At 45.4% G+C, this 24425-nt stretch overlaps 1 protein-coding gene across 2 annotated transcripts in view; it reads left to right on the top strand.

The window, feature by feature from the left end:
• The first annotated feature begins 5107 nt into the window (after positions 1-5107).
• Positions 5108-24425, top strand: part of ARHGEF6 (Rac/Cdc42 guanine nucleotide exchange factor 6) — a 174133-nt gene continuing 154815 nt past the window's right edge. For both annotated transcript variants that reach the window (XM_040323759.1, XM_040323758.1), the window contains exon 1: positions 5108-5476. In XM_040323759.1, coding sequence (XP_040179693.1) covers positions 5312-5476 — 165 coding nt within the window. In that variant the 5' untranslated portion in view covers positions 5108-5311. The remainder of the gene's footprint in view (positions 5477-24425) is intronic.

The following is a 24425-nucleotide window of genomic DNA, read 5'->3' as shown; positions in this document are numbered from 1 at the left end:
TTCGGCGATCCCCCCCCCTCTGGGTGCCTGCCCAAGATCGGCCCTGCGCATGGCGCCCCTGTTGCCCATGGCGCCCTGTGTGGCCGCACAGCTCGCACACCCCAAAGGCCGGCCCTGGTTGTGGGTTTAGTAACACTTTGAGGCCTCAGCATACCAAAACATTTTGAACAATTTTATGCTCCCAACAGTTTGGGGATGGCTCCCTCCTGTTCCAACATGACCGTTCTCACCGCCGCTCCCGGGTATGATGGTGGGGCTGGGCGTTCCTAATTGATGGACAGGCATCCGACCGACGCATACATTGCGTCACGAGATCCCGAAAGAACCCGAACGTCGGTGCGGCCCTATACGGCTCATGCGCACCAACGTTCGACTTCTTTCGGCATCTCGTGACGCAATGTATGCGTCGGTCGGATGCCTGTCCATCAATTAGGAATGCCCATCCCCGACCATCATACCCGGAAGCGGCGGTGAGAACGCATATAGCAAACGGTACGTACGGACGTTTTTTTTTAATAAAACCAGCCGATTCTAATTGTCATTAATGTGGGAAATGCAATGTTAAAAGTTTATTTTTAGGGGAACCTCCACTTTAATATATTATTGCAGGGATTTGGTGTTTTTTTTAAACAGGAAACTTTAAAACAGGCCCGGTGTGGTCTGGACTCGTCCTTCAGATGCCGCCCGCAGCGGCAGCCCACACACTGCTGCCCCCCAGGACAAACCACCCCCCCTCCATTAGTACAGACCCCCCCTCAGGACAAACCTCCCGCTTCAATTAGTACAGACCCCCCCCATAAACCACCCCCCATTAGTACAGACCCCCCCATCCATTAGTACAGACTCCCGGACAAACCAACCCCTCCATTTGTACAGACCCCCACCACAAGCCATCCCCCACAATTAGTACAGAACCCCCCACAATTAGTACAGAGCCCCCCCCCCCACAATTAGTACAGAGCCCCCCCCCCACAATTAGTACAGAGCCCCCCACAAGCCATCCCCCACAATTAGTACAGAGCCCCCCACAAGCCATCCCCCACAATTAGTACAGAGCCCCCCCACAATTAGTACAGAGCCCCGGACAAACCAACCCCTCCATTTGTACAGACCCCCACCACAAGCCATCCCCCACAATTAGTACAGAACCCCCCACAATTAGTACAGAGCCCCCCACAAGCCATCCCCCACAATTAGTAAAGAACCCCCCACAATTAGTACAGAGCCCCCCACAAGCCACCCCCCACAATTAGTACAGAGCCCCCCACAAGCCATCCCCCACAATTAGTACAGAGCCCCCCACAATTAGTACAGACCCCCCCACAATTAGTACAGAGCCCCCCACAATTAGTACAGAGCCTCCCACAAGCCATCCCCCACAATTAGTACAGAGCCTCCCACAACTTAGCCATCCCCCACATTTAGTACAGAATCCCCCACAAACCGCCCCCTCCATTAGTACATCCAGACCCCCCTCAGGACAAACTCCACCCAGGCGGCAGCTGGAGAGGACAGTGTGCAGCTGCGCCGCCGGGATGGAGAAGATGAAGTTCGTGACACAGGACTCAGGAGGAAGGACTTGGTGAAGAAAACACTGCGGCGGTGGGGAGCGCGGGCTCAGGGAAGGAGAGGAGGAGGGAGAGGCACACTCTGGAGCTTGAGCGCCTCCACCTCTGTGAACTGCACCCCGCGCGGCGCACTCAGTCTCGGCCGCGAATATTCCGCCCTGTTCCTTGGTTGGCGCTGGCGCCATAAGGCAAGTGCCAAAGTTGCCTTGCGCTAGCGCCGGCCCTGTGTGTACGCGGCATAACACTAAAATCTATACATCTACAGGCATCCACGATCTAAGACTAACTTATCTAGCCCTGTAAAGAAGAAATCAGTCTACATTCCTTTTTTGAAGCTGCTTTGATGCGGTCTTCAGCGGCGGAAGTGGGATGGTAAGTGACGTCACCCATAAAGTTACTATGGGGCTTCCGTTGTCTGCTGCCTCCTCTGTGCCCGCCTCCACAGCAAAGCTGCTGCTGACAGCTGATCGTGGGACCGGACTGAAACAGCTTCAGAAAAGGTATGTATAGTGACTTCTTTACAGGGCTAGATAGGTTAGTCTTAGATCATGGATGCCTGTAGATGTAGCGAGTTTTGTGTTAGGGTGGACCTTGAATTCTTGGTAGTAGGTGCATAAATTGGGACAGGCTGGTACAGGCCCCAGTGCATTACTTTGCCCAGGGGACCATGATGCTATTAAGACAGCAATGGACATGCCATCTTACTGACCCTGGTGGTTTGTAAAACTGAATGAACATTTAGATTTTTGCTGCTGCAGTATTTACTGGATGGTATTGGTATCTCATTGACTAGGTATACTTGTCCCTGTACTTATTCTTGAGGCTGGGTTCACATACAGTATGAGCATGCAGCGGCTCACAGCAGGGGTCCAGTGTGTCCTCGTTCATCGTTCCAGGCCCGATTTTCATTGTACCAGAGCCGCTGCCGAGATATGTGAACCGGCTCTCAATCTCCTCCTGTGCGAATTGAATGTGGAGAAATCCACATCCAATTCACACTAATGTGAACCCAGCCTTAGTGCTGGTTCACACTGCAGCGATGTCCGACATCGGATATGATTCGCACCGATGCAATTTTGCATTCGGACCAAACTTTCACAGGACCCTTTTTTCAGTCAGCAGCAGAATCGGATCGCATGGGTGTTCACACCCATGCGATCCGATTCCTGTCCGAATTTGCGATATGCAAACTGATTTGGGGGTGTCATTAACTTTTAATTGACATTCCAAGCAGTTCCCATAGGGCAGTGGGAGTGACGAGGGAACCCGCAGTAGATTTTCAGGATTCTTGCATCGCTGCAGTGTGAACCAAGCCTAAAAGTTCATGAGTGTGTAATGGCCAGTTGACACTGCTGTGATGAGGGAACCCTGCAAATCCACTGCGGGTTTCCCGTGTCGCATGTCTATAGAGTGGCATTCCATGAAATCGCAGCCGCGAAATTGTGGTAAAATCACGTGATTTTGTAGATGCAGTAGTGTGAACCAGCCCTAAAAATTTAAAGACACCCCCAAATCGGTTTGCATACCGCAGTGCGATCTGCAAAATTGTAAAGGAATCAGACTCATACTGTCCTATGTGAGTTTGGTCTGAATGTGATGCGAATTCATCCATACAATCTGTATGGCTGAATTCGCATTGCATGGACACCGCATGTGATTTGTAGTGTGGTGCGAATCAACAAATGCGATCTTGCACCATGCAGTAGTTGTGAACTGGCCCTAAGGCCGGGTTTACACTAGTGCGATGCGAGAACCCTGCAAATCCACTGCGGGTTCCCGCATCGCACCCGACTCGCATGGCAGTTCACACTGCCATATGCGAACTGCTAGGGAATGTCATACAACGTTAACGACACCCCCATTTCAGCTCGCATATCGCACTACGAACTGATAGTTCGGACATGAATTGGATTGCATACGTGTGAACACCCATGCGATCCGATTCTGGTGCGGACCAAAGCAAAATATCCTGTGTGAGTTTGGTCCAAAAGCGGTGCAATATCAGCCATACTATCTGTGGGGTGCAATCACATGCGATATCGCACAGCACACAAGTGTGAACCGGTGTTCTGCCGAATAAGTTCCGCCCGGGGGATAAGGACCCCCTTGTCCTGCGCAGGAGCGGCGCCTAGTTTCCGAAAATAGACGAAACACTACACGGCGCATGCGCAATGACTATGGCATATGTCCGCACGCTCCCGATGCTAGTGATACTCTGCAGGGGGGGGGGGGTGATTTAAACAATAAAGTACACATCTTAGCGGGGCGTGTTGATGGGCGGATTTGCACATTTAACTCAGATGGGCAGGTTTTACGCCCATCTACACATCCCACTAAGACGTGTACTTTATTGTTAAAATCACCCCCGCCCCTTGCAGAGTAGCACTAGCAACGGGAGCAAATGTGTGATAGTCATTGCGCATGCGCCGTGTAGAGCTGACTCTCAGCTCTACATGTTCAGCTATTTTCGGAGGCTCGGTTGAGGTTTGTACTGCGCAAGCGCCGCGCCTGCGCAGTACAGGGGGTCTAAATCCGCCAGGGGGACATTTTCGTCAGGACACCGGCTCTAAAGGCAGGTGTCCCAATAGTTTTGGTAATATAGTGTATATCTTCTATGGGCTAGATTCAGGTAGAATTAGGCAGGCGTAGCGTATCTCAGATACACTACGCCGCCGTAAGTTTGAGTAGCAAGTCCTGTATTCACATAGAACTTGCGCTGAAACTTACGGCGGCGCAGTGTAACTGGGCCGGCGTAAGCCCGCCTAATTCAAAATAGGCTGGTTGGGGGCGTGTTCTATGTAAAATACTAGTGACCCCATGTATTTGACGTTTTTAATGAACGGCGCATGCGCCGTCCGTGGACCTATACCAGTGCACATGCTCCAAATGACGTTGGCAAATCGTCATGCTTTCGACGTGAACGTAAATTATGGCCAGCCCCATTCACGGACGAGTTACGCAAACGACGTAAAACTTTTACATTTCGACGCGGGAACGACGGCCATACTTAACATTGGCTGTGCCATGTATTTGGTGGAATAACTTAACGCCTGAAAACCCCTTACGTAAACGGCGTATCTTTACTGCGACGGCCGGGCGTACGTTCGTGAATCGGCGTATCTAGCTGATTTACATATTCTAGGCGTAAATCAGCGTACACGCCCCTAGCGGCCAGCGTAAATATGCAGTTAAGATACGACGGCGTAGGAGACTTACGCCGGTCGTATCTTAGCAACATTTAAGCGTATCTCAGTTTGAGCATACGCTTAAAGTTGCGACGGCGGGGATTCAGACTTACGACGGCGTATCTACTTATACGCCCGTTGTGAGTGAATCTGGCCCTATGTGTATATGTAATAAAGGTCCACACAGGGTATTAAATACAATGTATATGACATGTTCTAAAAGCCTGCAGATCCACTTCCTCTTCTGCTCTAATTACACACATGTGTATTGTTAGTATGTCATGACACCCTGTGTGATGTGATAATGGGCAGATCTCTATAGTAATGGAGAAATATGCCCATAAATCGGTGTATTAGTGAGTGCCAGGCTCACCATGTGTGTGTATGAGAGCCGAGTAGTGATCTAATGATCCGCTTCCTGTTGTGTGTAGTGTGAGGCTGTGAGCGCTTGTTGCTGTTGCACAGAAATAGGAAGAGAGCGGAGATGTGATCGCGGATGTGGCTCTTGTAGCAGATTGTGTGCTAATCGTCCGGCCCAGGGAGGGAAGAAGCACAGCCATGAATGCGGAGGAGCAGACTGTCACCTGGCTCATCTCTCTGGGGGTCCTCAACTCCCCCAAAAAGAACATCTGCGACCCCGAGGACTTTCTAAAATGCTCCCTAAAAGACGGAGTCGTGCTGTGCAAGCTCATGAGCCGATTGCTGCCGGGATCGGTGGAGAAGGTAAGTGGCCAGATCGGTGTCACTTGTACTTTATCGGATGTGTGTTTAGATGCCTTGTATTATCGCTCCATACTTGTGTGTGTGTGCGAGGGAAACGCCCTGATCATTCTTCAGATACCCCCCCCCCCACACTCAGGTATGTCATTCCTCCAGGTGAGGGTGGCTGCAGGCAGGCAGAGTCTAGTCCATGGAGCTGGCAGCGATCTGTGTGTTCTCTGATCGGAGGCAGATCGCTCACGATCCTTCCCAACATGTTCCCTCCATGAGCTCTCTGCACTCTCCCCTCTCTCCAACTTTCTATCGGTTGGTTATTCTCCTTCTTATCTCTTCAAGTTGTTCAAATATTTTGGTTGTGCTTGATAACGGTGAAGAAAGCTCTATTTTAGATATAAAATGTCAAAAGTGTTGCTAAATTAAGGGAATCTTCCCTCCCCATTACTAAAAGTCACATCAGCATGAACTGTATCTCTACATACTGTTGTTAATTCATCCAACACCTTATTTAAAAAATGAACTCCACTGTGTGAAAAAACATGGGTCTTGCTCGGGGTGCCATAGGGCAGCTGTATCTGGGGTACAGAGCGCAGGGTTCAGGGGCGCTCCGCATACAGAGCGCAGGGTTCAGGGGTGCGCTGGGTTCAGGGGCGTGCTGCTTACAGAGCGTAGGGTTCAGGGGTGCGCTGCATACAGAGCGCATTTTTCACTGGTATGCCGCATACAGAGTGCAGGGTTCAGGGGCGCGCGGCGTACAGAGCGCAGGTGTGGTGTTTTTTTTTTTTGCAGATGAGGTAGCTTGCAAAAAGGAAAAAACATTCCTGGAGTGAAAGTCAGTTTTAACCCAAATCCAAAATATATTCTAATTTCTTTTATAAAGAATTGGGAAATTATTATTCAACATTTTAATCAGGGACCCAGAAAGACAATTATTACCAAAATGTCAGCAAAGCCATACAATGATCTGTCATGGAAATAAAATTATACAACAATAATATATAAAAAAAAACAAACAAACATACAAACCATAAACATCAATAATATATAAAAAAAAAAAAAAAAAAACATACAAACCATAAACATATTTGTTTCAAATATTGTTATATCATTTGTAAAAGAGAAAAGCAAAAGCTGATATTTTTAGTTTAGGACAGAGAACTGACTCCTGGGTGTCATTCCACCTGTAGGCAGAAAATAAACTGTGCGCAGGGTTCAGGGGCTGCGCCGCGTACAGAGCGCAGGGTTCAGGGGCTGCGCCGCGTACAGAGCGCAGGGTTCAGGGGCTGCGCCGCGTACAGAGTGCAGGGTTCAGGGGCGCGTTGCGTACAGAGCGCAGGGTTCAGGGGCGCGTCGCATGCAGAGCTCATGGTTCATTTGTACGCTGCGTACAGAGCGCAGGGCTCAGGGGTGCGCTGCGTACACGGTTCAGGGGCATGCCACGTACAGAGCGCATGGTTCATTGGTACGCTGCGTACAGAGCGCAGGGTTCAGGGGTGCGCTGCGTACAGGGTTCAGGGGCATGCCACGTACAAAGTGCATGGTTCATTGGTACGCTGCGTACAGAGCGCAGGGTTCAGGGGCACATCACGTACAGAGCGCAGGGTTCAGGGGCACGCCGGCGTACAGAGCTCATGGTTCATTGGTACGCCGCGTACAGAGCGCAGGGTTCAGGGGCGCGCCACGTACAGAGCGCAGGGTTCAGGGGCACGCCGCGTACAGAGCGCAGGGTTCATTGGTACGCTGCGTACAGAGCGCAGGGTTCAGGGGTGCGCAAATATTGTTATATCATTTGTAAAGGAGAAAAGTAAAAGCTGATATTTTTAGTTTAGGACAGAGAACTGACTCCTTGGTGTCATTCCACCTGTAGGCAGAAAATAATCTAAAGACAAATCACCCAGAGCTCCAGACACTGCTGTTATTTAACACTGCTCGGTGTGCACCCACCCCCGGGTTCTGTGGTAATTCCCGCTGACCCCCTACAACACAACAATGACATAGGGGTCAGCGGGAGAAACCACAGAACTCATATGTGGGGGGGAGTGGTAGACACCTGAAAGTCAGCCGCAGTGTCCAGAGCTCTTCAATAAATAAAGGGTTAAAGAAGCCTCCGACGGACAGGTAAGTATCAAGCTTCCTCTTTCCAAGGATGCTTTTGCTTTCATTTACTTTCAGTGGTGCCAATTTTTTTTCAAGCTTAGCATAGTGCAAGGCAACCCACCACCTCGCTTCACTCTGACATTTCAATAAAGTTCATTTAAAAAAAAAAATTGACTAACGCTACCCAGACAGCAAGTTTGAAAATGACTTGCTAAGCTATTGTTAGACTTGCCAGGCTTCACAAGTGTGTTGCACAATTGCAGAAAGTTCGCATTGGATGATTCCAGATCAACATTCTCTGCAAACATTCTGCAAGTCTGCTGCAAGTTCTGGTTCAGTTATGTTGTGCAATAGTCCTCCCACCACAGGGGTCACTGTGGCTGAATTTTCATGCTGTAGACTTGCAGAGCTCTTGCTGTAGACCAGTGTTTCTCAACTTTTTAAAAATTAGGGACAGTCTCGAGCAGGGCTGGACTGGGACAAAAATTTGGTCCTGGACTTCATCCAGACTGGCCCACTTTGATAGGTCTCTCCTATGGAGGCCGGACAACTCCCGCTCCCCCCCAGCCACCCAAGCCCCCTCTCCCCCTTCACTAGCCATTCTACTTTATTAGAGTAAAGCGGCTGGTACTGGTACTCTTATAGGCAGTACCAGTGGGGAAGCTAGACATTATTTCACCCGGGCAAAGAATCAGTTCGGTGCCCCCCCCCCCCCATGGGACAAGATTAGGCAGAAGTGAGAAACTTCCAGGCCATAGCTGTTGAGTCAGCTGTTTGTCCCCTCCCCCGTGCTCCTTCTGGTCCCCCCCATGCTCCTCTGGCATCCCCCTGCTCCTCTGGTCCTCCATCTGCTTCTCTGTCCCCCCCCCCAGATGAGCGCTGCGGGGAGGGAGAGGAGGTGAGCGCTGCAGGGAGGGAGAGACAGAGGAGCAGAGGGGGGTGGTGGCCCACTGAAGCCAGCCCACTAAGGCATCTGCCCACCGGGAAACTCCCTGTAGTCCCAATGGCCAGTCCATCTCTGGTCTCGAGGCACCCTATTCTAATTGTACATAAGGCAGCAACATCCAAAAGTCAAGTAGGAAACCCTACATTAGAGGGGGTTTATTCTTCCAAAGCAAATACACTTTTGCAAACTGGTACTAACCAGTGTTCCAATGCTTCTCTTCTCCCTCAGTTTTTCTCTATCACTCAGCTAATGTGACCCAAACACTGATTGAGAGGGGCAGGGGAGGGTCAAACAAGGATGCCAAGCAACTGACTGACATCCTCCTCATAAAATGATCTTGCCATTGGTCGTTAGGATAGAAGGTTGTGATGGTGCACAATGAAAACCTGTGACTTCATGTAACTAAAAAGGCAGCCTTCATCCACACGTCGGCTTGTATACAATTTGTGGGCAATCTGCCAAGGCACCCCTTAAAGGGGTTGTAATGGATTATTATTTTTTTTTTAAATAACAAACATGTTATACTTACCTCCACTGTGCAGTTTATTTTGCACAGAGTGGCCCCGATCCTGCTGTGCTGGGGTCCCTCGGCGGCTGTCTTGGCTCCTCCCCTCAATAGCTAACCCCCTCTGGGAAGGGTTAGCTTGCGGGCACGCTCCCTGTCATACACGCTGCGTCCATAGACACAGAGTGTATTACTCGGTCACCCCCCGGAGGCTGCGTCATTGGATTTGATTGACAGCAGCGGGAGCCAATGGCTGCGCTGCTATCAATCCAATCAAGCCAAGAAGCCGTGGAGAAGAGGACGCCGGGGGATGCGCACAGCAGGTGAACGGACTCCGCTAAGTAAAACGGGGGGGGGGGCTAGGGGGCCCGTGACAACGAGGTGTTTTTTTCACCTTAATTACAACCCCTTTAAAGTGATTAATTGTAAAGTCTGTTTTTTTTTTGTTTGTTTTTTTATAACAAACATTGTAAACTTACCTGCTCTGTTGCAGTGGATTTGCACAGAGCAGCCCAGATCCACCTCTACTTGGGTCCCTCTTCTGTACTCCGGGCCCCTCCCTCCTGTTGAGTCACAGCTCCCTGTGTCCATTCAGACAAGGAGCCCCGACCTGGCCCCGCCCACTCTCTTCTCTGATTGGCTAACAAACTTTGACGGGAGCCAATGGCGGCACTGCTATGTCTCAGCCAATCAGGAGGAGAATCCCAAACGGCCAAGGGACTTATGGACATCACTGGACAGAGATGGGGCTCGGGTAAGTATTAGGGGGTGCTGGGGAGGCTGCTACACACAGAAGGTTTTATTGCGGCTCCGGCCAGTCACAGCGCCGGAGCCCGCAATAACCGTAAGTAACTCGGGGCGATGTCGCCGGCCAGAGCGGTGTACGAGGAGCGCTGCGGGGTCTTCAATCTAAGGTAAGTAATTTATAATGATCTAGTATGCTATTCTATGCATGCTAGCTCATAATGCCTCTGTCTTGCAGGTTTTTTTATTTTTTTTGTGTGTGTGTTTACAACCACGTAAAGAAACCTTGGTTGAAAAAGGCTGTTGCAGACTCGCCACTGCAACTTTGCTCTTGCTAGAGACTTGCCACATAAATTTGCTACAAATTGGAAAAGGGCCAACTAGAACTTGTGCTTCAAGTGCTCTGCACAGTGCTGGGGCAAGGCCATCTAGAGCCCAGGGCGAACATACCAAATTGCGCCCCTCCCCCCAAAAAAATAAATAAATAAAAAAGAATCAAGCACTAATCTGCATGCTGATCCCCTCCCCCACCCAATCACCCAGCTCAAATTTTCTCTCTGTCCCCATATGCCCCCAGCACAAATCCCCCCTCCCCCCAAAAAAGTATTTTCCCTCCTAGCACTAATCCTCTACCCCCTCAAATTTTTCCTTCAAGCAGAAATCCCCCCCCCCCTCACTCAAAATCCTCCACTTCCCGGCACAAAATCCCCTCACCCAATCCCCCGTCCTAGCACAAACTGCCCTCCCTCACACACACACATTTCCCCTCCTAGCACAAATACCCCCTCCCCCAATAAAATAAAATTCCCCTCTACCATATTACTTTTCTAGCACAAATCCTCTCCCCCCTTCCCAACACAAAAAAAAACCCATTGCAATCCATGTGTTCGGCACCCCACGTGTAGATTAGGGGGCCGGGTGCATTACTAGGTGTGCAGCACCCCTAATGGAGTGGCCGCTACTGATCCCAGCATACAACGTATAACTGCCTCTGAGAAAAGCATGGTATGGCTAGGTTGAGACAGTGAATTTTTCGGTAAAACACTATACTTCTTTTTCTGGTGAATTGGTAGGGGTACAATGTACTCCATACTCATTCACATGGAGGAGTGGGATATTGGTGGGGGGGGGGGGGGCAGGGGACGCGCTCGTCTTCCCCTTTCCTGACCTGCCAAGCTACATGCTTAGATAAGGGATGGATTTGGTGGGGGCGTTTTTTTTTTTTTTTTTCTTTTTACATTTTGGCCTGGTCGGACTACAAGTCGGATCAGTTAAGATGCAGATCTCGACTTTCATTCAAACCAATATACTGAAATCGTGCCCAAGTCCAGTGAAGTTAAAACGTCTTTCATAGGGAACCATTGATTTGGACATGTCATGCGACTTGTGCCCTCGAAGTCGGAGTACATGTCGGACCAGTGTGAATCGGCCCTAATGGGAAAGTTTGACAGGCTGTGTCGTCATTCAAACTTGATAAGCAGAGTTGAATTTGCTGTGGCATGTATCGTATGCGATCCCCTCCAGCTGATTGGTTAGGCTTTCGGTGGGTGTAACCGTTTCCTTCAACTGGAGTACATTTTTTATTTGAATTGCACAACCAAAAATAAAACACATTTTAATACAAGGATGAACTGTATAGGTACTTTGTACGGTTTACTTTGCATGGCTTCCGACGCTCTATCTCACTCAACTGTGGTCTCTACTACTGTGACGGTCTTCTGCTATATTAGAAGGTCAGAAAACACTTCTTGTGTCGGCCGGAGCTGGACAGTAATAACTGTGAGAGACCCCCTCCCTCTCTCTGTACTGGAGATTAGGGGTGGGTGCAGGATAGGTCTTCAGCAGCTGCGCAATGTAAACAGGCCAAGAGAAAACCAAAGAGGCCATTCTAAAAATAGGGTTTTTACTACAGATATGGTTCCGGATTATAATGAAGTTTTATAGAAAATAGTTTAACTATTTCTGTACCTACATTTAATCAGATGTTCAATTATACTTTAACCCCTTCACGATGGAAGGTAAAACAAATCCTAACGTCTGAACACAGTTTTGCAACTTTGAAATGGTGTTAGTGAAATATTATTGCAAGTATCCAGATGGATTATACCATATTTCAGGACAAACTGGGATTTCATTTGTTGGTAAACAGTAATGGACATCTCCTGAATTTATTTTATATACCAGGGAAAACTGGTCCAAAAATAGTAAAAAAAAAAAAATGATGGGCCAGATTCAGGTATCTCGGTGCATCTTTGTGCCGGCGTAGAGCATCTCATATGCGCTACGCCGACGTAACTCTGAGAAGCAAGAGCAGTATTCACAAAGCACTCGCTCCCTACGTTGCGCCAGCGTAACGTAAATTGGCCGGCGTAAGCCCGCCTAATTCAAAGTAGGAAGGTAGTGGGCGTGATGCATTTAAATTAACCGTGACCCCATGCAAATGAAGGGCCGAATGAACGGTGCATGCGCGCATTTACTCCCTAAGATACGACGGCTCAATGCCTACAACGTGAACGTAACCTACGCCCAGCCCCATTCACGTACGATTTACGTAAACGGCGTAAAATACGACGGCTGTTCCGACGTCCATACCCTAACATGACTTACCTCTGCTTTATGAGGCTTAACTTTACGCCGGACGTATGCCTTAAATAAACGGCGTATACTACTGCGACGGGCGCAAGTACGTTCGTGAATCGGCGTATCTCGGTCATTTGCATATTCGACACGTAAATCAATTGAAGCTCCCCTTGCGGCCAGCGTAAATATGCGCCCAGGCTCCAACGGCGTAGGAGACTTACGTCGGTCGGATGAAGCTACATTTCAGGCGTATCTTGCATTGAGACTCAGGCGCATAGATACGACGGTGCATCCGTGCACTTACGCGGCGTACCAGTAGATACGTCGGCGTAAGTGCTTTCTGAATCCGGCCCAATATATATAATTTGATCTTTTTATATAATGTTGGCTGTATATTTATTTCTATTACCATAAGCTACCACCAAAAAGCAATTTATACAGATGCCCAGAAACAATAGTGCACTTTGATTTTTTATTCAACTTAAAGAGGAAGTAAAGCCCCTTAAAAAAAAAAAAAAAAAAAAGAAACCCTACAAGACCGAGGCATAATGAGCTAGTATGCCTAAGATCGAAGCCCCTGCAGCGTCCCTCATCGCCACCATTTCTACCAGAGTGACTTCCGGGTATCGTGGCTCTGGTGCTGTGATTGGCTGGAGCCGCGATGATGTCACTCCAGCGCATGACAGCACGATCGCCTTCACTAACGACACGCTCAGTGCGCCTGCACCATTGTCTATGGCGCGCATACGTCGTAGACATCGGTGCAGTCTTTTCTGCAAATATCTCCTAAACCGTGTAGGTTTAGGAGATATTCCTTGTACCTACAGGTAAGCCTTAATCTAGGCTTACCTGTAGGTAAAAGTGGTCTGTAAGGGTTTACAACCACTTTAAAACACACCGACACCGATTCTAAATGAGAAAAATTACCTTTTTCTGTTTTTTTTTTTATTTTATTTTTTTGTTACCCAAAATACACTGACCCTGATCAAATGCTAATCTATGTTTTCTTTATAATGTTATGTTTATTTTTTGCACACATTTTGTTTTTGTTTACATTTTACCCTTTGGCAAGGAGAAAATGATGCATCTTTTTCTTCATTCAAGAGGAGAAAAAAAAAAAACAGGGGCAGGCTGAACAGTGACTGATCACTACTTTGATAGCCAATCAGAGGCTATCATAGCAATCAGGTGTTTGGGGATCTGGGACTCTTGGTTCACAATCATTAAGCCCCCTCACACACAATCAGAAAATTGTACTAAAAATACAGCTTTCAAAGTGATCGTATGATAATTGGATCTTTAGTTACAGAGCTTTCGAGAGCCGTTCATGACAGTTGATCCGATTAATTTTTCTATCGGACATGCACAATTCTTTTTTCTGGACGCGGCCAGATCGTACAATTTTCGTTAAATCCGTACAGCTGTCGTTCGAAAATACATTACAACACATGACACTTCCGAATTTTTATTCTGTCATACGAGAATTTTTGGGACTTTCGTAAACTTTTCAGATTCAATCTGAGATTAGCATGCACAAAAAAAAAAAACGAACGATCATTTGTCCAATAATCTCATTGTGTGTACTAGACAATATTACAAGACACAGGGCTTTCAGTGAGAGCCTGGTCTAAATACTCCCAGCAAAAACACTTCTGTGAAACTGCATATATGTGTACAGGTGGCGGGAAGCGGTTAAGGAGTTTATTTGTTCATCAGCAGCGAGGACTTGAAAAATGTAAAGTATCTTTCATATAAATAGTATTAAATTGTTGGCCTTTCCACAAGTAGTAACAATTTTATCTATCAAAAAAAGATTGTTTGCAAAATACACATGGGATGATGCCAGATAAAATAATGCTATTTGGCTTGGGATGTGCATGTCTAATACCACTAGATATCCTATGGCTTGAAGGATGGAAAACCTTTATAGAAATAGTTTTCCTTCAAAAGCTGTCCAAACACTGGTAGGTTAGACTGGTAGTACGAAAAATATCACAGTAATTTCGGTAAGGCCTCTTTCACACTGGGCGGATCAGTAATGATCCGCCCCGTGCACCTCCGCTTGCTCAGCGGGGATCGCTCCGTTCATCCCCGCTGAGCCGGCGGATAACAGGGCGGTCCCTGCACACTGTGCAGGGACCGCCCTGTCTTTTCTCCGCTCCCCCCTATGGGGGGATCGGATGAACACGGACCGTATGTCCGTGTTCACCCGATCCGATCCGCCAGACAGAAGGAAAAGGAGGTTTTTCCTCTGTCACACTTTGGCGGGTCGGATGTCAGCGGGCATGTCACCGCTGACATCCGTGGCTCCATAGAGGAGCACAGGGCGCCCGTACAGGTCCGCAAAAAAAACTGACAGACGGACCTGTACGGGCGCTCAGTGTGAAAGAGGCCTAATACTATTTCTTTTCACTGATCGGATACCGATCAGCAGATGTTTTTCAGTCATGACCATGCGACAGAAGCTGGACAGGCTGCCGTACACACGGGCCGAATGTTGGCCAGTTTCTGTTGAACTGTCCGATACTAGACGATATTAGGCCTGTGTGTACAAAAAACGACCGTGTGTACGCGGCATGAGACTAGGTTCATATATGAGATCAGGAAAGCGTGCATAATCGCCTGACATGCAGGAAAAATGTGCGGAAAATGGCCACTGCCCCATCTATAACTGGCCATCACAGCAAGGAGCACATATAAGGGCAATTCATAATTCTTAATGGCACTACCACACATCGGAAAGCACTATGCGTTTTTGCATGCACGAAACCACATAGTGTGGCAGCACCATGCTGTTCTGTACAGACGTTTTTTTTTTTGTTTTTTTTTTATGGCTGGGGACTTTCTTCCCCCTGTGTCCTGCAGGTACACCCCATTAAAATAAATGGGCTGCTGTTCCTGTGTAAACAAGCCTGCACAGATGTGAACCTAGACTTATAAATTCTGAATATCACAAGCACATATAATATATACAGTAAAACCTTGGATTGTGATCAAAATTTGATGAAAATTTGTTCCAGAAACAGCTTGTAATCCAAAGCACTTGTATATCAAAGCATTTTTTTTACAGGGTATAAAAGAGAAGAGAGGCGCCTCTAAGTGTAGCAATAAGTTGCTAAATGTTGTACCTTCATTAAATGTAACCATATTGCTACACTTGGAGGCTCCTCTCTTCTTTTTTTATACTCTGTTGTGACATGACGCTACTTTTTATATCAAAACATTGCTTGTATAGCAAGGCAAAATGTAATAAAGCATTTTGCTTGTCTTGCGAAACGCTCTCAAACCAAGGTTTTACTGTACTGTTAATATGTACCTAATCGATAACCAAAAAACCCCAGCACTAAGGCTGCATTCACACCTGAGCGTAGCTTGTTTGGTTGCGCGTATTCATGCGTTTGCATACAGCGTCGTCCGACGTTTTTGTACTTCGACGGTTTTTATTTTAGCCAATAGGATAAATTATTATCTTTCATCACTTATTGCTATGTTGGTAGATTTTATTTATCTTCTGCCTGGGTGAAATGTTCTATTGATTAGCAAACGCTCGTTGTTGCGCTAGTCACTTGAATCGAGCGTTTCCATTACTTTCTATGGGAAATACAAACGCCCGATTTGCACGACAAAAAAGAGTCTGGCACTTGTTTGAGCTTCAGGCGTTTTGGAGTGGAGATGTGAACCATCTCCATTGAGAATAATGTATTTTTTCCCCTCTAGCGTTTTGGAGCGTCGCGCTTCAGGTGACAAAACGCTCAGGTGTGAATGCAGCCTAAAAAATAAAGTACGGTAGTACATGCTGCATTTTTCCTGCACTGAACTGGAACACGGTAAAACGCACTGGAATGCACCTAAATGCACCGGCACGCTCATATCCCTATTTAAGGTGAAGAGAAAAAGTGTGGAAAAATCGCACTGGAAACATCGGAAATGCACACATGCAGAAAAGCATCCGGACCGAACCCGGACAATGGCGGGAACTGGCCTAAGGGCTGGTTCACACCAGATGCAGTCCAATGCGTTTTTTTAATCTGCATCACACCACAAAAACGCACTCCAGATCTGTTTCGGAATCAAACTAAATAGGTTTTCAGAATTAATTAAAAAAAGGGTATCCATCATTTGCTCCACTGTGGACAAAACGGACCAATATACATAAGGTGCCCCAGTCAGAGCTGAAAGTCCAAGATTAATATAGTATCCAGAAAGATGGAGTCCAAGCATAGTTCTATACCATGATAATGTGGAAACATTTAATGCAAAGGGAACCACAACTTCAAATCATTCCCACGGCCATTAAAAAGTTAACTCCTCGCCACCATTCGATCTCCAGGGAAATCGCTGTATCAGCAGAAATCCAGGTGGAATTATATTGACACCACTGTTGGTTTGAGAACCATTGGAGAGAAACTGTCCCACCGTGTGACACCAGTTGGGCATCCCTAGTTTATTGGATTAGCAAGCATAGTTTTGCTTTAGAGCTGACAACCTTCATTTACATATATTCCTTAATAGTCACAATTTTAATCCAATTTGTGTGTACCAAATGACTTTGCAAACCCAGATATTACCCTTTTTAAAGTAGAAGTGACATAATCACTGTGCTGTATATAGCCTGTGGAAAGAGCAGAGCTGTAGGAGGGCAGGCCCCACCCACTGCAGAAAAATTACAAGAGGGGGGCGGAGACAAGCAGGGCCATCTTTTCCATTGGGCATGCTGGGCAGTTGCCCGGGGGCCCCGCTTGCCTGGGGGGCCCCACCGGCTGCCCAGCAACCCCAGTAAAAAATTGTGGAGAGTGATGCGTTAGAACTGCCCATGCTCAGTTTGCGGAAATCACAGAGAAGATCCGGTCCTCCACGAGTGCGGGGGGTTGCTGATGTAAGGGGGGAGTGAATGCAAAAATGTAAGGGGGCACTGATATAAAGGTTCCCCCTCCTATATTAGTGACCCCCCTTACCTTAGTGTATTTACTCTACGGAAGGTGGTCTCTGGTCACCAGAGTGCCCCCCACATCAGAGTCTGCAGGATTCCCCCTTACTATGCAAGGGGGAACTCAGTCTGCGGACTCTGATGTAAGTGATAAAGATAAAGCAGTGGACTCTGATATAAGGTGGTCTCTGGTCACCAGAGCCCCCCTCCACATCAGAGTTCCCCCCTTAGATCGTGATCTGCAGCATTCCCCTTTACATAAGAGTTCCCTTTCACTGTAAGGGGGAATCCTGCAGACAATGATGTAAGAGGAAACTCTGTGCTGGCTGGGTTATAGTAACCTGACCTTCATGTCAATGAAGACATTTTTTTTTTTTACTTTTGTTTAACTTAAACACATTGCTAATAGCACTAGCTATATGTTTATAGTTTAAATACTGACATTTGCATTGTTCGGCACTGAAAACTGTAATTTTAGGTACTTTTTTTGCAGTGGCAGTAAAAAATGTGGTTCTGCCAGTAAATTTTATGATTTTTGTCAGTAAATTCTCGTGCGTAATTGTGTAGACAGGGCCCCAGTGCACTATATTGCCCGGGGCCTACAATGCTCTTAAGATGACACTGGAGACAAGACCAGTCATCCAGCACAAGGAGGGAGAATGGCAGTGACCGGTCTTTATTACAGTAATCTCCTGCACAGAGGCAAAGTTACTCATTGGATTACTGCACACATATGGAAGAATTGCACATGAACTTAGATTCAAGGGAGAATACACATGACTCTTATCTTATCCTGGCATTAAAGAGGAACTTCAGTTATTTTTTCAACTTTCCATCTATTAAATCCCTTCACTGGCTTCCCCTACCACACCTTGTAAAATTCATAATGCTAACCCCAACATACAAGGCCATTCACAACATCGCCCTCATCTACATCACCAACCTCATCTACAGATATCGCCCAAATCATCCCCTCCGTTCCTCCCAGGACCTCCTGCTCTCTAGCTCCCTTGTTACCTCCTCCCATGTTCGCCTTCAGGACTTCTCCAGAGCCTCTCCCATCCTCTGGAACTCCCTGACCCGGTATGTGCGATCAGCCCCTACCCTGTCCACCTTTAGGAGATCCCTGAAAACTCATTTATTCAGGGAAGCCTATCCCACACCCACCTAACAACTGTCCCTGAGCCACCCCCATCAAATCATTCTCTGCAGCGATTACCTTTTGTATCACCACCCCCAACGTTTAGAATGTAAGCTCTACGAGCCGGGCCCTCCTGTACCTTCTGTATTGAACTGTACTATAATTGTGCTATCCTCCTTCATTGTAAAGCGCTGCGTAAACTGTTGGCACTATATAAACCTTGTATTATAATAATAATTAGTGGGAATGCTTTAATAAGCATTCCCAGTATTGATATTCGTTTTTTATTATTAGTGGGAATGCTTTAATAAGCATTCCCAGTATTGATATTCGTTTTTTATTATTCTTCTTAATTTTAATTTTATTCCGTACGTTTTTTGGCTCTGCGTAACTTCTGCATACTTTGAGCTATTGAGACCATTTAACTTTTAAAATGTTCGTCTCATTCAGCTAACGATGGGACTTCTTCAAGTTTTTTTGTACTATTTATACTTTTTAAAATATTAAGCTTTTAGACACTTTTTTTTAACATTGAAGTCAATGAGAACATCCTTTTTCCTGCTTCAAAACACACGTTCTGCCAAAAGTTTCAGCTCCTTCATACTTTCACTTACAGACACCAAACAAACTTTAAAGCGGTCACAAAATATTCAGCTATCCAAACATGACTTTTTAGATTGATATCTTTTACGGTTTTTGTGAAAACGCAATTTACGTTTAGTGATTTTTTTATCGGTTATAATGTAATCCTATGGAGCAGGTTTAGAGTGTGTCATGTGACCTTTAGAGTGGAGATCTTTGAAAACAAAAATTATCTTTAAAAAAAGGGGGAACAAATTGCTCTCACGCCCACAAGATCTACTTGTCATACACAATTTATATATCAAAACGTAGGTATGCTTGTCTGGTTTCAGGCAATGTGATCAGTTTTGTGATACGTATTTTAGTTTTAGTTCCAGGAGCTTCTAAAGGACAAGAGTGACAAAACCACTCTCATTGACCGTCCATGTTAAAAATTTAAAAAATTTTCCTGCAAAACACACAAAGACGCTCTTTTCTAAATCGCTGGCATGGCCACAATTTTAAGTTTATCAACATAAATTTCATATCGATGCGTTCACAAGGGCCGTGTCTTTCAAACGGTGAAGTCGCTGTATCGATCGCATGTACGGTTGTGGATTTATTACGTTTTGTTTGGAGGCGTAATTAATGTATTGGTCTGTGAATTAAAAGGCGTTTGTAATGGAATTTCTTTCCATAAATAGCTTTCTACCTCAGTGCAATATTCCTCCTCACTGACCTGGGGGGAGGGGAAACCTCTTGAGGGGGGAGGGGTGACCAGGAAGTCAGGATACTCTCTACTTTGCAGATAGAGAAAGGAGCTGTGTGTCCTAAAGATAGTGTAGTGGTTATGGTGAATGGCTTTGGTGCGGGCTCAGCAATTCAGCATTCCCACTCGCATTTTCCTCAGGGAATGCATTTTCTAGTTCTTCTTCTTAATTTTAATTTTAATTTTATTATTCCGTACGTTTTTTGGCTCTGCGTAACTTCTGCATACTTTCAGCTATTGAGACCATTCAACTTTTAAAATGTTCGTCTCGTTCAGCTAACGATGGGACTTCTTCAAGTTTTTTTGTACTATTTATACTTTTTAAAATATTAAGCTTTTAGACACTTTTTTTTAACATTGAAGTCAATGAGAACATCCTTTTTCCTGCTTCAAAACACACGTTCTGCCAAAAGTTTCAGCTCCTTCATACTTTCACTTACAGACACCAAACAAACTTTAAAGCGGTCACAAAATATTCAGCTATCCAAACATGACTTTTTAGATTGATATCTTTTACGGTTTTTGTGAAAACGCAATTTACGTTTAGTGATTTTTTTATCGGTTATAATGTAATCCTATGGAGCAGGTTTAGAGTGTGTCATGTGACCTTTAGAGTGGAGATCATCCACAAAAACTATTATCTTTAAAAAAAGGGGGAACAAATTGCTCTCACGCCCACAAGATCTACTTGTCATACACAATTTATATATCAAAACGTAGGTATGCTTGTCTGGTTTCAGGCAATGTGATCAGTTTTGTGATACGTATTTTAGTTTTAGTTCCAGGAGCTTCTAAAGGACAAGAGTCATGTTAAAAAGTCTAAAAAATGTTTCTGCAAAACACACAAAGACGCTCTTTTCTAAATCGCTGACATGGCCACATTTTTAAGTTTATCAACATAAATTTCATATCGATGCGTTCACAAGGGCCGTGTCTTTCAAACGGTGAAGTCGCTGTATCGATCGCATGTACGGTTGTGGATTTATTACGTTTTGTTTGAAGGCTTCGATAACTGATTTTGTGTGTGGATGAAAGCGTTTCTAATGGTATTTTGATTCCCTAAATAGCTTTCCTTACCTCAGTGCAGTCCTCCTCCCCCACCTCATGTGGAGAAAGCCTCTTGAGGGGGGAGGGGCGACCAGGCAAGTCAGGACACTCTCTATATTGCAGATAGAGAAAGGAGCTGTGTGATATTAGGCTTTATAAGTACTGAAGGAACACTGCTTGTATGTCCTAATGATAGTGTAGTGGTTATGGTGATTGGCTTTTGTGCGGGCTCAGCAATTCAGCTATTCAGCATTCCCACTCGCATTTTCCTCAGGAAATGCATTGTCTAGTTAAATCTTCTGCCCTTGTTTTAACTTTGGATAGTAATTTTTTTTTTCTGACAGTAAATACCTTATAAAGCCCATATTTAGGCTTATGACATCATGCACAGCTCTCTCTCTCTCTTACTTTTGTGAGAGTTTTCCAGGAAGGGAGGGGGGATAAGTCATAAGAGAGCCAATGAGAGCTGCAGAGCTGGAGGTGTGTGTCTGTGTAAATCCAGGCAGCAGCTTAAGCTGCCAACAGTTAAAATAATAGCAGCCAGACTCAGTGGAGGGAGATTTCTGCAGCATATTTGGCAAGTACAGAATCACAGTATATATAAAATAATATGTAAAGTGGTTGGAGGGAAGCTTCAGAATGGCAAAGATGTTTTTTTTACAAATTATGTTCCTCTTTACGAGCCATTGGCAGTATGTAATTGTTTTTGTTGTCTTTTTTTGTTTTGGCTGTATTTGAAACAAACAATACGTTTACTAGGGAATTTTTTATTTTATTGTGCTCCGGTCCCTAAGGCTCTCTGTGTGTGTGTGTGTGTGTGTTTGTGTGTGTGTGTGTGTGTTATATATATACACAGTAAAACCTTGGTTTGAGAGCATTTTGCAAGACAAGCAAAATTTTTAATAAATGTTGCCTTGATATACAAGCGACGTCTTGATATAAGAGTAGTGTCATGTCACAACTGAGTATAAAAAAGAAGAGAGGCGCCTCTAAGTGTAGCAATATGGTTACATTTAATGAAGGTAAAACATTTAGCAACTTATTGCTACACTTAGAGGCGCCTCTCTTCTCTTTTAGATCCTGTAAAAAAAAAAATGCTTTGATATACAAGTGCTTTGGATTACAAGCATGTTTCTGGAATGAATTATGCTCGCAAACCAAGGTTTTACTGTATTTTAATATATTGGGCCAGATCCACGAAGCGCGGCGCTTCTTTACGGCCGGCGTAGTGTATCTCAGATACACTACGCTGCTGTAACTTACAGCGTATTTCCCGTATTCTCAAAGAATTTGCGACGTAAGTTACGGCAGCGTAGTGTAACTGTGTCGGCGTAAGGGCGCGCAATTCAAATGGATGAGATGGGGGCGTGTTTTATGGTAATACGTCTTGACCCGACGTAAATGCAGTTTTTTCTGAACGGCGCATGCGCCGTCCTTGGGGGTATCCCAGTGCGCATGCTCGAAATTAACCCTCAACAAGCCAATGCTTACGACGTGAACGTCATTCTACGCAAAGCCCTATTCGCAAACGACTTACGCAAACAACGTAAAATTTTCAAAATTCGACGCGGGAACAACGGCCATACTGAGGATACGCCTCATATAGCAGGGGTAACTATACGCCGAAAAAAGCCTTGCGGAAACGACGTAAAAAAAAATGCGCCGGACGTACGTTCGTGGATCGCCGTATCTAGCTAATTTGCATACTCGACGCGGAAATCGACGGAAACGCCACCTAGCGGCCAGAGTAAATATGCACATTGGATCCGACGGCGTACTAAGACGTACGCCAGTCGGATCTAGCCCAGCTTCAGGTGTATCTTGTTTTGTGGATACAAAACAAAGATACGCCGGAGCAACCTGGAAGTTACGCGGCGTATCAATAGATAAGCCAGCGTAAACGCTTCGTGGATCTGGCCCATAATATCTCTATCTTGTGTGTGTGTGTGTGTGTGTAATATATATATATATATATATATATATATATATATATATATCTCCATCTCGTTTGTGTGTAATATATATCTATTTGTTGGTGTGTGAGATATATATATATATATATATATATATATATATATATATATATATATATATATATAAATATAAATATTTTATTCGAACAAAAGGGTGCTTCTACTAAATACTGAGCAAAGGGTCTGAATACTTAGGACCATGTGATATTTCAGATTTTCTTTTTTAACAAATCTGCAAAAATGTACAAAATTCTGTGTTTTTCTGTCACTATGGGGTGCTGTGTGTACATTAATGAGGAAAAAAAATGAACTTAAATGATTTTAGCAAATGGCTGCAGTATAACGGAGTGAAAAATTTAAGGGGGGGGTCTGAATACTTTCCGTACCCACTGTGTGTGTGTGTGTATATGTGTGTATGTATGTATGTGTGTGTGTATGTGTGTATGTGTATATATATATATATATATATATATATATATATATATTCCACTTGGTTGTATCTCAGAATGAATAGGTTACTAATAGTTAAAGTCAGAGGAGAGTTCCCTGCGCAGTCCTCCATCCTCGCTGTGTCTTCCTGGGGCTGCCCATGTAAGGCTCGCACACATTGGCAGCCTTGCAGAGAGGGGATTGGTGAATTCTCTGTGACTTCCTAATTGGTCAGCCCAGTTTGCTTTCTCTTCCTGTCAGTGAATGTGCTCTGTAGTTTGCTGCACTGGGGGGTGAGCTGTCTGTAGCCTGCCACAAATAAGGTCAGTAGAGGTCTTCTAGAAACCTCCGATCGATCACTTCTTGTTGGATTCCTGAGAGCAATAGGTCACTAACTCAGCTTCCTTTTGCTTTCTACTGCAGAAATATTGGATGCTCTGCAAATGTTATTTAGGGGTGATGTCATCACTGAGTTAAAGGGTCAGTCCACCCAAAACTCTCTGTTGGGGGGGGGGGGGGGGGGGGTGAACTGTCAGAGTGAATTGCACGCCAGTGTTTTCTAATTCCCTCTTCTGTGTTCAGGTACCATTGTGAGCGATTGGTGTTAGAGGTTAGGTTTAGGGGTTGTGGTTAAAGGACTGTCATAGAATTGTTCTGATCCAGGTATTGTTTGTAATTTTACCTACCTCACTTGTGGCTCAGTCTTTCTTTCAGAATGCAGCAGTAGGAGTGAGACTCCCTTGTTTAATGTATAGTGGGTGGTTGAGCCCAAAAGACTCCACTATGTCAGTTCTGGTTTATGTTGTAGCTGCTGACAGATCTTGTTTACCTAACTAACACTGATATGTAAACAGAATCATGTATTTTGTTGTATTGGTGGATTTTATTATTCTTTGTATCCAATTGAAATACAATTTGATCAAAACAATCAAATCTGCAAACAGTCGAGTAGTCATACCTTCGCTTTCCAATCAAAGTGGTCGATCGGCCAGGGTGGAATATTATGGATTGTTTTGCATCCATCAGCATCACAGAGATATTTTGCTCATGAATATGATGATATTTCGATCGATCAGATTATGTGATCGGCACGGTGGAAACAGAGATGAGATCGATAACTTACCACCGTAACTATCCATTGAAATCCCCTTCCCCGTGTGTGACAGATCAGTCAGAATGGGTTGTTGATAAATCTATTGACAACCCATTTGGCGGATACGTCGCACACGGGGAAGG

The sequence above is a fragment of the Rana temporaria genome, chromosome 9 (genome assembly GCF_905171775.1).
Source record: "Rana temporaria chromosome 9, aRanTem1.1, whole genome shotgun sequence".
NCBI classification, from domain to species: Eukaryota; Metazoa; Chordata; class Amphibia; order Anura; family Ranidae; genus Rana; species Rana temporaria.
This window is presented reverse-complemented; position numbering and strand designations above follow the sequence as displayed.